The 15509-nt window shown below is 37.5% G+C and overlaps 1 protein-coding gene across 2 annotated transcripts in view; it reads left to right on the plus strand.

The window, feature by feature from the left end:
• Nucleotides 1-1550: 1550 nt before the first annotated feature.
• Nucleotides 1551-15509, plus strand: part of macrod2 (mono-ADP ribosylhydrolase 2) — a 410765-nt gene continuing 396806 nt past the window's right edge. For both annotated transcript variants that reach the window (XM_077581899.1, XM_077581900.1), the window contains exons 1-3: nucleotides 1551-1764; nucleotides 5648-5752; nucleotides 6773-6886. In XM_077581899.1, the coding sequence (XP_077438025.1) occupies nucleotides 1728-1764; nucleotides 5648-5752; nucleotides 6773-6886 (256 nt within the window). In that variant the 5' untranslated portion in view covers nucleotides 1551-1727. The remainder of the gene's footprint in view (nucleotides 1765-5647; nucleotides 5753-6772; nucleotides 6887-15509) is intronic.

Genomic DNA, 15509 nt, shown 5'->3' on the forward strand with positions numbered 1-15509 from the left:
GGAAAGCATTGGTCGATGGTTATACTTAACTGTACACAGTTTTTGTATTGCTCATAATAACATTTTTTTAATAGACGTTCAATTGGTTCGCAGACGAGATTCAAACTCGACCCCAGAGCTGTGAGGCATTATACATTTTATGTGTTTCCCCTCAAAATAAAACACACAAATTTGGCCCAAGGGTGAGGTCGTCACGTCAGAGTTGGAAAAGAAGATGGACTTTAAAGTACGTATAAAAGCTTACGCGATCGTGTCTTTGTCTTATAATGCGGAGTCAGCCACTGTATGACATCCAGACAACACAAATTGCAGACTGCAGAGGCGTACTGTACCCAGAAACAAAAATAACTGCTATAAACTGGCTGAAAAACAACAACGAGTCAAAGGGATGACTTTATATGAAGTATAGGCTTGAAGTCGTGAATCTCATGATAATTTAACAATTTTGCTCGCTGTAAACAGCATGTATCCTCCTGGGGCTTAGCAAAAACGAAACTATACACATCTATCCATCAACATTATATGTCTTTTACCACTAGTACTGTTCTGCTATTTCAACATCAGAACTACTTATCTGGAGGTACACGCTGTATAATGTGACTGACGATGAGCGACAGAATGACACAAACATGTTCTGCAAGAGTGACACCTAGCGGTGTGGTTTCAATTGTACACTGAAAAGAATGCAGTATCCCTTAAAAAATGCACTTTTTCTGAAATCCTTTGAGGCAGCAAAGGTTTTAATTACAAATCTAAGAATATAGTTAAAAAAAAAAAAAGACAAGTTTTTGCTGTGGTGGACACAAACTTTATTTTGCCATGTAACTCTTTTTTGTTTTTTTGCGAGAGTCCCAGTACTGTCCGTGCATCTTTTAAGTAGGTGCATATTTTAAATTCAGTCGTGCGTCTGCTTGTAGAAGTGTCCACCGTTATATTTATTTCATAACAATAAACAGAGAGAGGAAACATTGACTAACGTTTGAGTCAGTAAAATTTCAAGTCAGTACACCAAGCACACAGCAGATAACAGAAGGTTGCCCCTGGATCCAAGCTGAAGATATGAAGACCTGCTATAATAGTCGTAACTGGTCTAATAACATTATTATTTGTATTTAACACCAGTATCCACTGACATTATTAATGCTCATAATTTAAGATAAACTATTGCTGTCCAAATAGTTACAAATTGCACTCATGTCAGTTCCAGCTTCATTTTACATGGTCCATCATGTGCACAACTCGCAATAATGATAGATGCATACGAGAGTTAGTTATTATATTTTATTTGAACAACCAAATCAAAACATATATTTTAGAGGAATTTACCTCTAAATTTTTCGCCTTCTTTGTTCTGAGTGGCTAGAAACCCACCAGGCTTTGCAGGACCTCACAAGCCATAAAGCACAACTATTTCAAATGACCTATCACGCGTCTTCAGACCGTGGCCCACTTTTGATTGAGTCAACAATTTAACCAATCACAAGGTCACTTCCCTATTCCTACCAGCCAATTGGATGGTCTCAAATCGTACACATAATTCACGCCGCAATCACGGTAGGTTGAGCCGAGAGAGCGCCGTAGATATTTGACAGCTTCACAGGTGAGAGAAGCGGCTAAAGGCTTTCAGACTTTATATTTCTATTGTATCCCCCGGAATACAATTCACAGTGAGTCTGGGGTTGCCACAGTCAAAAAACAACCACTCGAAGACCAATTACTCCGGCAGCATGAGCAAAAAGAAAAAGGATTGGAAGACTGAAAAAGGTAAGGCTTGATTTGAGGAGGAATGGGAATATTATCATCTTCATGGCTGACAGACAGCCTAGATTCTTAATTATGCTTGAAAATAGACCAACGCTCTTATTGCTTCCACGTGTGGCTCCAAACTACTTTCCATTTAGTACATGCTCTAATCCTACACACACTAAGTGGACACATGTTGTGAGGATGCGCCTGCAGCTTGGCTACCGTTATTGCGTGTTTGGCATTGGAAACAACAGTCTACTCTCCCCAGGCTACTTCGTATTTAGCTTGCATCCAGGGTAGCAGTTTCTTTGTCATTCACCTGTCGGAGTAACGTCGATGCAAGCTTCGTCGCGACGTGTGATGCTCACTAACATGCATATGTGCTAATATTTCTTGAGCCAAACGGCACATCGACTGCGAGACAACAAATGTTTTATTATTTGCAACATTATTAGCGCCTCATAATAGTCAAAATATATATTGCACACCTTAGCATACACCTTCTCTGGTATTTAATCTTGTCAAGTGCAATTAAGTGAAGGTGCAGGTGCAGCACATGTGCAATTGATCATTTAATCAGTGCTGGTTTCATCCATGTGTACACTAATCTTTCAATGTGTACAATACTATTATGCAAACTTTAACACTTAAATATTTTATTTTTTTATGTGTGTCCTACCAGTTTCCTGTGCACATTAATCAAATCTGGTTTTCTTGTGTGGAATTTGCATGTTGTTTTCTCTGGGTAGTCCGGCTTCCTTTCACATTCCAGAAACATGTTTCTTAAATTAATTGAAAACTTGACACAGTCCTAAACACCTAACTTAGTGTGAGTGTGAATTGTTGTCTTCATGGGCCCATTTTCTCGCAACCAGTCTTGCCTTTAACCTGAATGAGGACAAGCACAATAGTGGATGGATACATTTGTGCAAAATGTGCTGCTCATGTAAATTAAAGTAGACCAGAAAGACCTGACCAGATGATGCCTTGTCTTGGAAATACTTGATACTTGTGGCCTCAGTGTTTTATATTTGTGTGGCACGTCGTTATTTCAAGGTTTGTTGGGATTTTTTTTTATAATCCATTCTATTAAAGTCGTAGTTAATCTAAGGAATTGTACTTGGAGCAGGCAGCAGTGTAATGATATGAAAGAATATCATATTCCGAGCTAATCCGCTACCTGTCCAATTTATAGTGCTGTAAACTGAGATAAAAGTCTATTAAAGTGTCATAAAAGTTTCCGAATTTAATTTTAAATTTAGTGTGATTGAATTTTTTTAAAATGGTGAGTAGGCTTTCGATATGATTTTATGATGAGATGTTTTTCAATATCCAATACCAGCAAAATAAATGAGGATATAGCGCTGTGGTGGGTACAAACCGCATGGTTACACCAACATAAAGTGTTGACTTAATTGAAATGCAATGCACTAAGCAGCTTTTATATAAAGTAGTGATGAAGATTGGGCTGAAAGGGTTTAGAATTCAAATGGTGTTTGTGTTTACATTCCATCCATCCAGCCATTTTCTATATTGCTAATCCTCTTTAGGATCACAGGTGAACTGGAGTCCAGCCAGATGACTGGACACACTGGATTGGTGGCCAGCCAATTGCAGCGCTTTTATAGACAAACAACCATTAGTATTCACCCCCAAGGACAATTTAGAGTCTTCAATGAACCTAACATGCATATTTTTGGAATGTGGGAGGAAACCGGAATACCCACGCAAGCATGCTAACTTCACACAGGAAGCAGAAGCAACATTCAAAGTATGGAATAGGCTTCCATCTTACTCCTCTCACTGCTTCATGCAAAATATGCAACTAGAGGTAATAACTCATTGATGCTAAATGTAAAGGGAGATCTTCCCATATTTTCTAGACTTTCCACCGATCTCATTGGCCATATCGGTTTGGCCGATTATTTTGTGATCGGCTGTAATGTCGTAATTCGCCGGTCTGCTCAAAGATGTTATTTAACCGATCCAAAGGTTGGTGACCCCTGGCAAAGAACCATAAACACTTTTTTTTCCCTTTGTGGCCAACTGCTTTTAAGAAAATGGCAGCCTAATTACGACAAACCCTAGAAACGGGTTGTTGATAGTGTTGTTCCGATACAATTTTTTGGCCCCTGATACCGAATCCAATACTCAGCTTTGCAGTATCAGCCGATACCCAATAAATTTTTTTCACCAAACATAAAAAAACCTGACATGCCATTGGTTCAGAGCATTCAAGGGCCAGTAGGATATCTTGGCTCGGCATGCAGTGAACACGTCACACATCAAGTGAACGTCGCATCCAAAGTCCTATATTAGCATCAGAAATAATGGTATAGGCATGTTACTTGTTAGTACTTGCAGATGCTGATACCACTGTTTTAATGCAGTATCGGGGCCACTCCCAGTATCGGAACAACACTAGTAGTTGGTAAGCCATTTTGAGCTGGAACTGGACCAGTCCAACCATATATTTATTTATCTGTTCAGTTTTGTTGAAAATTAGGCAACATGAGTGTCCAGACTGCAGTCTTGTCAGATACTTATCCAATTTTTATCCACATGCGAAAGAAGCCTGGGTCGGATAAAAAAATAAATAAAAATACTGTTCACATTGACATTGAAACCCTTAAAAAAAAAAAAAATTAGAATTGACCTGCAGAATGAAGATAACTTTCCATTGTAGATAAATTCATCAAAGAGGAGAAAATGACTCAGCCAATTATTATTTTTGAATTATTATTATTATTATTAATAATTCATTTAAAAAAAAATATTTTTTAAGGTACAGTACTATTTTTTTTCTGCATTAGTTTCCTCATTTTCTGTTTCAGCCAAGAATGTTCATTTCAGTGCATTTGTTGTTGTTTTAATAATTTTTTTATTTTTTTAAATTTGTTTATGTATACAGCCCTTTGTTACAATTCCAATTGTCAAACTGGTCCAGATTACCGTAATGTTGAGTTTTTATGTAGTTGTAGGGATAGGTCAATGCAAAAAGGAGAACCATGGCAATGACGTACATAAAAGGTAAACAGAAAACAAAAATGGAAATTGGGACTGGTTATCGTCGAGATACAAGTTTCTTCCTGAGCCCCTTTGAAGTGCCTTCAACTCCTCTAGGGCAATATTATAATTTGCAAAGGCCTATCTCGTTTCCTTAGTGCATGTCATGCTTTATACTATTACTTTGATGTCTACTATTACAAAACGCGTGTAAGCACGTTAATGAAAATATTTTTTTTGGGGGGGGGTAGCAAAAATACTGTAGTTGTAGTACAGCTCTGTATATCATTTTAATAAATTAATGTAATTATGAAATCAATCGGTGAAATAGATAGGCAGCACGGTGACCTAGTGATTAGAATCTCACAGTTCTGGGTTTGAACCTAGGCTCCGACCTTTTTGTGTGGATTTGGCATGTTCTGCCTGTCTTTGCGTGGGTTTTCTTCGGGTTCTGTGGTTCTTTGACCATTCCAAAAACTTGTATTTTTGTTTGTATTGAAGACTCTAAATAAACTGTCCAGAGCAGTCAGTGTGAATAGTTGTTTGTTTTATCCCTGCGATTGGCTGGTGACCAATCCATGTTGTTCCTGTACCATACCTCTCACCTAAAGACAGGTGGCATAGACATCACTCTAGCTCAGACGTGACCTAAAGAGAACAAGCAGTGTTAAAAATTGATGGATTGGTGTTGAGCTCGGCAGCGGTACCACAACATACAGTATGCAGCCCTTACAAGTTCCAATGAATTGTTACAGGGGCAGTCTGATACTGTGAAACAATTGTGTAACCAATCATATGGCTGTAGTAAAGTCACAATACACATTGTTTTTCTTGGTATGTAGCGGCTGTCAAGCTAATTTTATTTTTTTCCCCCTTTTTTATTATCTTTTGACAGAGAGACTTCTCCGCATGGATTGCGAGGAGAGACGCAAGGAGGGTTACCGTCGTCAAGATTATATAAGTCTGGACAAGATTTCAACCTGGAGAGAAGAAAACTACTGTAAGAAGAGCCACCATTGGTGGTCCAATTCCTGCACCACACTTTGCACTTCAGTATACTTGCCTTGAAAAAAATGGATATAAAATTCGACTGTCATTCTTGAATAACACACAAAATCACCCTTCAAAAGCTGATTTTTCATTTGTACTCGATACTCATGTATTGATATGTTCTCACGATTTGCTGTTATTCAAACTAAAAAATTTAAGTGTTATCCACAGTCCACATTGTATTTTGATAGATTGGGATTTCTTGTGTTCGGACAACTTATTTATTTATTTTATGCAAGTTATTTTTCCTTGCAACCAGTTTTGACTGCCAATACTCAAGCCCATAAATTAATAGGTAGGTTTCATTGTAGTCTGTCATGGGATGCTTAAAAAAAAAAAAAGAAGTTTGGACCCCCCCGATATAAACCATTTTGACACTATCCCCCTAAAAGAATCAGAATGAAGTATCATTTGGAACAGCAATTGCAACACTTGAAACAGTTATTTCAAACAAAGCCCAACCCTACTTTGCTCTCAACATCAATTCTGAAATATTATGTTTACAAAAAAAAAACACCAGGTAAATGTGTAATTTGTTTGCGGTCTTTGAAGTTGAGTGAAAGACATTACTGTATTGTATTTTCCCCCAAAAATGATTCTGTAACATACAGTTGATGATCCAGCATTTGACCTATTGCAGTTTAATCAAGCTTAGAAATTCAAAATGTCTGATTTAGCAAGTGCTAAATATCATATTGATGTTATTATTATTTTTTTTTTAAAGAACTTAGCACTTATATTCTTCACTGCTAATCTTTAATTCTTATTGTGGGGCACTGCACATGGTCTTATGACAGTTTTTCCAATGTTGATTTGACCATCAATGTTTCATTGTAAATATTACACAACTGTACACCTTATTTTATATTTTAAAATGCAATATATTGAGGAACTGATTAAATTACATGCATGAGAATTAATCATAATATATTGTGGTGATATGATTTCTTTTTCTATTTTTTTCACTTAGCTGATAGAAAAGAAGATGGGAACCTTTTGACAGGGGGAGGCGGTCTGAATGACAAAGTATCTCTCTACAAAGGAGACATAACTGTCTTGGAATTGGATGCCATTGTCAATGCTGGTAAGTACTCTGCTTTTTGACCTTATCAAGATGTTGGTGATCTTGCATGCCTTATTTATCAGCATGCGTTGACTACCCGATTCTGTTCATGAAAATAGAAGTATTGGTCGCGACAAAGCACAACCTTTGTTCAAGTTCAGACTTTTCAACTCATTTTGACAGGTCCTGTAGTTGCCTGGCACCAATATGGCACAAGATAGTGGTGGCAATGAAATAGTTGTAATGCTTTGGCCTGAGCACAACATCAAGTAGGCGGATATTAACAGAGAGAGAGAGAGAGAGAGAAAAAGCTCAATATGTGAACTCATGAATATGCGGGGTATCATCACTTTTTTCAACTTGCTGTTTTCTCACACAAGTTGATTGGTCAAATTCACTATATGCGTTTGAGCCATCAAGTTAAGAAAAGGTTAGATTAAATTACCCTAAAAGGTTCATCTTGAAATTTCATTCAAAATCATTGAGTAGTGAATATAAATGACCTTTTTGTGTCTGTCTGTGGTAGGATCTTTTACTAGAAGTGAAAGAGCTTAGTAATTGGAAGTTAGGTAATGGCAGATAAGAAGAAATGCCTTTTAAAACATTTTTTTCAGATGGATTCCATTTTTTTATTTTATTTTGTGCAGTACATAGTGTTATGCAATGTTCTAAAGTTTGTCTGCTCGCAACCTACATGATGTGTCAGACTTGCACTCTTTCGCTTTTTTTTTCTTTTTTTAAAAGTTGTTGCTATGTAACAGCATTCAACATCCACGTTGACATTCTCCAGGGGGCTGAAACTCATTATATCTCTCGCACTGCATACAGCCTAATTTGTTTGTGAGCCAGTCTGGTGAAATCATAGTTAAGTATAATTTAAAAAAACAAAAAACAAAATTGGTGTCAAAACCTTAAATCTTTGTTGTATTGTGCTCCAAAGCTATGACTTTTTGATTAATTTACCGAATACCATTTATTGTGCAAGTTTGGCAAATTCTTTTTATGTTAGCACTCTGAGAGCTCTCTGAAATCAATCCACCAACCCCTCTCACTCCATCATCTCTCCCAAATGAAACATTTTTCAATTTGAGGCACGGTGGTACGACGGCAAACACTCACCTTGTCATACAACGCGACAAGGTGTTCCGTCGTCACGGCATTGCAGCACATACACAATCTGCTAAGTGCAGTGTGAAAAGTCCTTAACATATGCGTTTCAGAGATTTCAAGTGTGTTTTTTTTTCTTTGTAAGATATGGCTTCCATCTTCCACCCTGTCCCTTAGCCCTGACATGAAAATGCATCACATGTACTTCCCAGAAATTTATGCTCTTCCTTAAATATTGCTGTCTTATCTGCCTCTTGGACTTGAACACTTTTTTGGAGGCACATCCAGTTCTTGGTAATGTCACTGTTGTGCCATATTTTCTACACTTTACTACTCCCTTGACTGTCTTCTCTGATATATTAAATGCCTTGGACATACTTTTTTTTTTTTTTTACCCTTCTCTTGACTGATATCTTTGAACAATTAGTTAACTGCACACCATGTCTTGTGCTGACAACAAAAATGTGTGGAAAACCCTACTACAACAGCTGGACTTTTATAAGCACATTAAATGTTGGCAAGCGTGATCAGATTTAACATGAGTTTGAATGTGATTGTTAAATTCTAAACACATTTACATCCCCAGTTCTAATAGAGTGGGCACACTTGTGCAACCACCTTATTTCAGTTTTTTAAATGCTATTTTAACTTCTCCTCTAAAATGTCTTCTTTTTTTTTTTCTTCAAGACTGAGCAATACAGGACCGAATACACGGGTCACGATAATGGTGAAAGACGTTCTGAAATGATCATGTTAACTTTGTCGTTTTTTTTTTTAAATAGAATAAAAAAAATGAACAGGAATGTGTTTATTTTTTTATTTTGTTTTATATCCACTCTATAAGAAAGAAAGTGATCATCTGCCATAAATGTGCAAACTAATACATTTGAACATTGCATGGATAAATATTATTCCAGAAGTCTTAGCGCTGCACATAACTGTAATGCCACTACAGAATTTACTTCCCTTTGAAATTCATCCTGCGGGCTGAATTGAACCCCCAACGTGCTGATTTTAGCCTGTGGGCCGTATGTTTGCCGTCCCTGCTGTAATCGTTTCTTAACCTCCTTATGCACTGTTTGCCAACACACACCCATTATGGTAAGTAGTGTGTATGTTGTGTGAAATGAGTGGTCTCTAATGTATGCTGAATTAATAGATGAGAATAACAGGCTGCTCTGTTGGATAACACTAATTAAATTAATCTTTGATGTAAATAGCCACCCTGAGGACATGGTGACGTGGCATTCTTCATCATCGTCATATGTGTTGTATACACAAAGATGTTTGTACACTTAATAGGCCAGTTTCCTTAATTTGGATTTCATGTGTGTGATTTGCTGCTGCTTACTGCATATCGTGGAAATACTGAGATCTAAAAGCAAAACTTTGAAATTACTATTCAACCAGATGGACTCTGCTTTGTGGAAAGCGCATTGACTGGCATGTTTGTCCCTCTTTCACATTACTGGTTGACATAAGCGTATGTGTGTATTTGTGCATTTATCACTGCCATTCTTATTTTTAATATGTGGCTGCTGTAATATAAGGGAATGATGTGTTGTGGACATAACCACACAATCAAGTTGTCTACATTTGGATGGTCTTTTGCCTTCTGCATCACTTTGTTTTAATAATGGGCGCTGATTTATTATTCGTGACTATGACTTAATTCCTTCTTTAACTAACTTTATGAAATCCTTGTGCAGCATTGTTGCATCACAAGGTGAACCAGTTGGAGATGAAGTATCACTGCTAAACCTATTCTAATTGTTTTCCCAGTCCTGTTGATTCTTGAAATGGTCAATTTATCTGAAACTCTTAACAAATATTATGAAGTCATTTATGTTTAGGAGGCCACGGTGTATTGAAGTTCTTAGTCAAAACAGCAGTGTAATATGAACTACAAAGGTTAATAATTTTATGAGCCCTTGTGGTCCCACTGTTTTAATGGTTGGCGACAGCTTTTAGAGGGTGCCGGTTTGCTTTATGTCCTTTGTTAAAGTTTAATTATTGGAGTCATTGAGTTTTTAATGCTCCCTTAATTCTGAATGGCTGGTGGCTCTTCGAAAGCCGCTTACATGGTGAAAGTTTTAAGACAATATCGGGTTGCAGTGTCTGTGGTCGCATTATGGAGAAGATTCCACTGTCTACATATGTTTTTATTTTTTATTTTTTTTAACTACACTAAACAATCACTCTGGCAATCGTTTAGACCGCAAAGCACGGACGGGGTTACTACTTTCAAAGAAACTGCAAATGGCTCACAAGCTGATCTCTTTTCACTGTCATTATCTTCGACTTTGGTTGCTTTTAGGGAATTTTTGTAAAATGGTGGTTAGCCATCTGCCTCAGTTAGATCAAGGTTTGAATCTCTGTTGGAACATTTCTGACTGGAGTTTGCATGTTCTGTGTGCCTATATGCTTATCTTTACTGTGTGTGTGTGTTAGTACTCTGATTTTCCTCCCACGTCACAAAATACACAATCCATAATGGGTTAATTGAAGAGTTCAAATTGCCGTGGGTGAAATTTAGAAGTCGCTCCGGATTATAATTATTTATACCTGTTACATTGGAAGATTTGGAAACGACTGTTGGAAAACTACATGTCACATCTAAAGACTTTTTAATCTCAGATTGTGATTTTACAAAGACTTTGAATTTTGCATTGTTTGATTTTAACCTGCTTTAAATGTCTTGTTTTATGGCAGTTCCACTCTGTGGGAATAATTTATTTTATTTTTATCCATATTTGTGGTGCTAATTCATTCATTTGGCTATTGATTGCTGCCTGACACAATATATAGTCAGAGGCAGTGTTTCAATGACTTGAATCACTTTATACATGATGCTGCAAATCTGAATTTGTGGGGCCCACAAAAATGTCCCCACAAAAACACGTCGGTCCCCCATAATGATGGTTAATATGGGGCCCATAAGGTATCAAAACAAATACACGCACACATATTTGTGATAGTTGCACTGCCAGTGCCACACAATGAATGAAGGTCAATGCATCTGCCTTCACACATCTTGCTGCTCTGTTGAACAGTGAAATGACCCCGGTGAAGCGCTGAATCGGGTCCTGTTCTAGGTCCAGTTAATCGTGTCAGTTCTGAGAGATGGATAGATAACCGCATACACACAGGGCTCCCCCCTCCAATCTGCTTAAAATGGGATCATGGATGACACGCCAGCTGGTGTGTTTTCAGCCATATCTCAATAATAACCGGACCAAGTTAAAACAGCCCATGCAGATTTGTTTTTCAGTAAGTTGTGCGGAGATGAGTGTCTGAAGCGTCAGAACAAAGCGTATCCAAACTGCCTCACAGCAGCTTGAGCTGTCTGATAAGGGAAAACAAATGTATTCCATAGTAAAATACAGTTGCAGAAATGGCAACTTTCTTCTCAACACCTCTTAATTCTCTGCATACTGTGTAAAGGCTGCCTTCTGCAATGTTTTGTGGTATTTGCTTCTCGTGTCTTGTTCTTCCTTAAAGTCTGAGCCATTCCCCTACTTCTTTGTCTTCTTCTCGGATTCACATATTCTTCGTTTGTTTGTTTGCTATTGGGATGTGCGCTGGTAGCGATGTGATGAAAAAGGCATCTGCTACTTTCAGTGATGGTAAATGCAGTCGTTGCTTTTTATTATTTGGGGGTTGGGGTGTTTCTAGCAAATCAAATTAGTGGCACAAGAGGTTACACCCCCTAATTAGCATATTTCTCCATTTGCTACTGTTGGCTCAGAATTCCAGTTTTGACAAATATGACAAACTTTCTGCCTGTGTCAAATTATCATTGTTGTTCAGGAAGTGTTAAGTGCAGATTGTCAAGAGTCATCAAGTTGTGGCCAGTCTGTGAATATCTGGAAAAACTAGGCATCTATTATTATTTTTAGGGCTGGGCGAATGATTTATTTTTATTTTTTTCTCTACTTTAAACAAAAAAATCGATTTATGCCCCCCATCTCCCTGATTTTACATTATTTATGTACTGTATGTATTTATTTATTTTACATAAACCAAGAAGTTAAAGTGATGCTTTTATTTTATCAGTTAACAAAAGTAACCGCATTTCTCCTCTTGGAATTAATGTGCAGAACTTCTCTACCTTGAATCAAATACTTCTGGAAATGTAAATCTATGTGTTGATGAAGTGGAAAAGTAAAACGTTTTCGCCAACTTTGTTTTAAAAGCTAAACAATGCTACTTGTGTCCCTCAATATGACACAAATAAACATCACATTTTGGCTTTAATGTAGGAACCAAGGTCTGAGCTGGTCACCCCCTCCAACTGTGTGCTGATTTTACAAGTACAAGTACTGTAATGTAAATTGAGGTGACTATTTTGCCATGACTGGCAACTTTTCTGTTAGCTATTTGATTGGCCAGTCACCGGAGTAAGAAAATCGGCTATTTTACCGCGATTAGACCGCTTCACCCCCTTCTACAATATAGATCTCCTTTCACTTTTCAATTTTTGTCACTGAAAATAGTCTGTGATCAGCATTACCAGCCCACTATACTACATTTTATAAGGATTTTATGTTTTTTATTTTGTTGGCTGTATGCTTGCATTTTTAATTGCAGCCTTGTCTCTTCTGGAGAAAGAAAGACACTGCATTTTATAGACTGGCACTAGAGTTGAAGTGTTGACACATTTCACATCAAAACATCACTCAATGTGAGGAGCATTTATTAAGACCACTTTTTTTCCCAAACAGAACAATGTTTTGTTTCTCCCCCCAAATTGTATTGCATTTTCAGTACATTCCTGCAAAGGTGCAGCAGCTTGAATTGAATCAGTGCTTGCTCAACGTGCCTGTAGGTGTCACTGTGGCCCCACCTATTACTGACATGTTCAATGGAAGACTTGGTTTGTCAAGGGGTAGGTAGCTGAGATGGTTATTTGGCTCAGCTGTATCAATCCTCCTTTTCGGTTTCCCCTCGGATGTTCCTTTTTTAGAAGTGTTTTAGGGAATGAAGAGACAATTCCAGGCGTATTGTAGACTGTCAGCACCTGTTTTTTTTCAGCAGTCTAAAAAATAAACAATATTGAGCTGTTGCATTTTTAATTAAGCCAAACTGGGAAATTGCCCATTTTAGCTCAGTACCTAATTTTTATGATTAACCTATGCATAGTAAGTAGCACCCTGCATTAATCTATTTTTTTTAATTGAAAGATATTGTAAGTAGACAATCTAGACATGCACTGATTCATCTAAATTACTTATTGTTATTCAGTTACTGATGACGATCAAACACATTGCTAAATTTCCTGTGTCTGTACAGTAATTTGTTTGTGTGCTGCAGTGATGCAATATGTCTATGTTGAAGTAATCTTTTAATTGAACATTCTCTGTCTGTTAATGAAATACTCCCCCATCAAATGCAATGAAAGCCAATAATCACTAGCTGCTCTCCAGGTCATATTGGCTGCACAGTTGTTGTCCTCATGGATGCTAAGCAGTGACTGGACATCCTGAAGCAATGGATTTTCTTCTGTTGACACAAGTGATTGTGTGGTTACTGTAGGGCTTTGGGAATGTGGAGTCATTATAGATAAAGTGCTTCCTTCTGTGGAATGAGAAACGCGTCAATGTTCTCCTGGCTATGATGAACATTACCATGTCTGAGAGAGGGTCCCAGAGATATGACTCTATCAGGCTTGATTGACTTATTTCTGAGTGATTTTCCTGCTAAATCAATATCTTTATACAACCTTCCTGTGACAAATTGGTACAAAAGAACTCTATAATTTACTCTTACGGGAGAAATGATCTCAGTTACTGCAAAGAGATTTTTTTTCTATTGTCTTTAAGCAGGTAATGCATGATTTGATTGCATGTGGTCTTAGTATCACTGTCTCACTGAGTTTACTGTGCCTTGCATGCTGAGAATATACAGACATGCAGCGGGGATGGGAATGCCACAATCAGTTGTCACTTGATTTAAAAGAAAAAGAAGAGGGAAAACTACAACAAAAAAAAAGAAAAGTTTCTTCTACTACATTGGACTCACACCTCCCCACCCACAGATCCAATTATTCACGTCACCCCAAATGTATTAATTTATTGTGGTGGTGGGGGATGGACATTTTTGTGCAACATGCATAATAGAGATTTAGCAAGATGCATATATATATTTTTTGTTTTTGGTAAAAAATCCCCAATTCATTTCAGTGGGCGTGAGTTATACACAGATTTTTGCTATTTGTGGGTTGGACAATTCCACTGTATATAATTTGTTGTAATATCAATATTCACCACTAGATGACAGATGTAGCTTAGTTGCACTGGTATCGGAACTTATTCTGCCCTATAGTACAAAAGCTCATTGACATGAGGCATTTCCTAGACCCTTCCCCTAATTCCAACCATAAAAAATGATTGCCTACTCCCTTTCCTTACCCTAACCTCAACCATAACCCAATTCAAACCTAAACTCTAAAACCAAGTTTTGACCCTCAAAAAAAGAGGTCTGAACTTGTGGGGGCCAGCAAAATGCACCCACAATTTTAATTCGGTCCCCACAATGGTAGTTAGATAAAAAACATACATATGCACGCATTTTGTCTTCATGGCAGTCTTATCATCCAGTCCTTTTGTGGGCCCCCCCAGTAGCACTGATGAAAAATTGTGACCCCTTCTATCCTTTCAGTTGCCTGCCCCTCATTTACAGAATTCCTTAGACAAGCAAACCAATTTTAGTTTGACAAGATGTTGTTTGCATAACACATTACAGCCAGGAATTTTCAATAAGTGTATGAGTTTGAAAAACAAAATGCAGTCGTTAATGCAGCAGGGTTCAAAGGTTTGCTCAGAGAGTAGCTATAGACAAGCTGATTTTGATGTCATGTACACATGGAGATCAGTGAGACTTGACTTGGAGGTTGTGCAACTTCCAACAAGCTGCATTTGTTTAACCTCACTCAGCTGTGGCAATATAATGGGATGATGGCTTCTGCCATTAGCGTGATGAAACGGACAAATAAGTGACTTAAGAGAAACCCACTCAACTCAGGGGTTTCAATTTGGTTGGCCTTTGATGCCTCAGCTGGCAATGGAAACGATTTAATCTCTCTAATAGAATCTCGCTCCCCTTCCATGCGCAAACAAAACAGATTAAGGTTTCCAATAATTCGAAGACTACACAGTCTTTGTGATGGATCAGAATTCCCAATACTGTGGGTGATGTTTAAGTATTTTCCTGCAGGAATAAAATCTGTCACAAGCAAGGATAGATGAAGGAAAAGATGGCCTGAATGACTTAAAGTATAGATAATATTATCTGCCTCTGCAGCAGAGATAGGATGCAACAAACTACATTTACATTACTTAAGTAACTTTTTTTAACTTGTCAGTGTAGTTTTAATAATACGTTTTACTTTTGAATGTTTTTGTTGCGAAAAACATTTAACTTTTAATGAGTTACATTGCGCTACAGTCCGCTTGATACTTTTTGTATCTACTATTGCTTCTGCGATCTATTTGTTTGGTTTCGTCAGACAATTTTGTGCGTTTGGTGCTTCCGTGTG

This window comes from Vanacampus margaritifer, chromosome 12 (genome assembly GCF_051991255.1).
Source record: "Vanacampus margaritifer isolate UIUO_Vmar chromosome 12, RoL_Vmar_1.0, whole genome shotgun sequence".
Classification (NCBI taxonomy): domain Eukaryota; kingdom Metazoa; phylum Chordata; class Actinopteri; order Syngnathiformes; family Syngnathidae; genus Vanacampus; species Vanacampus margaritifer.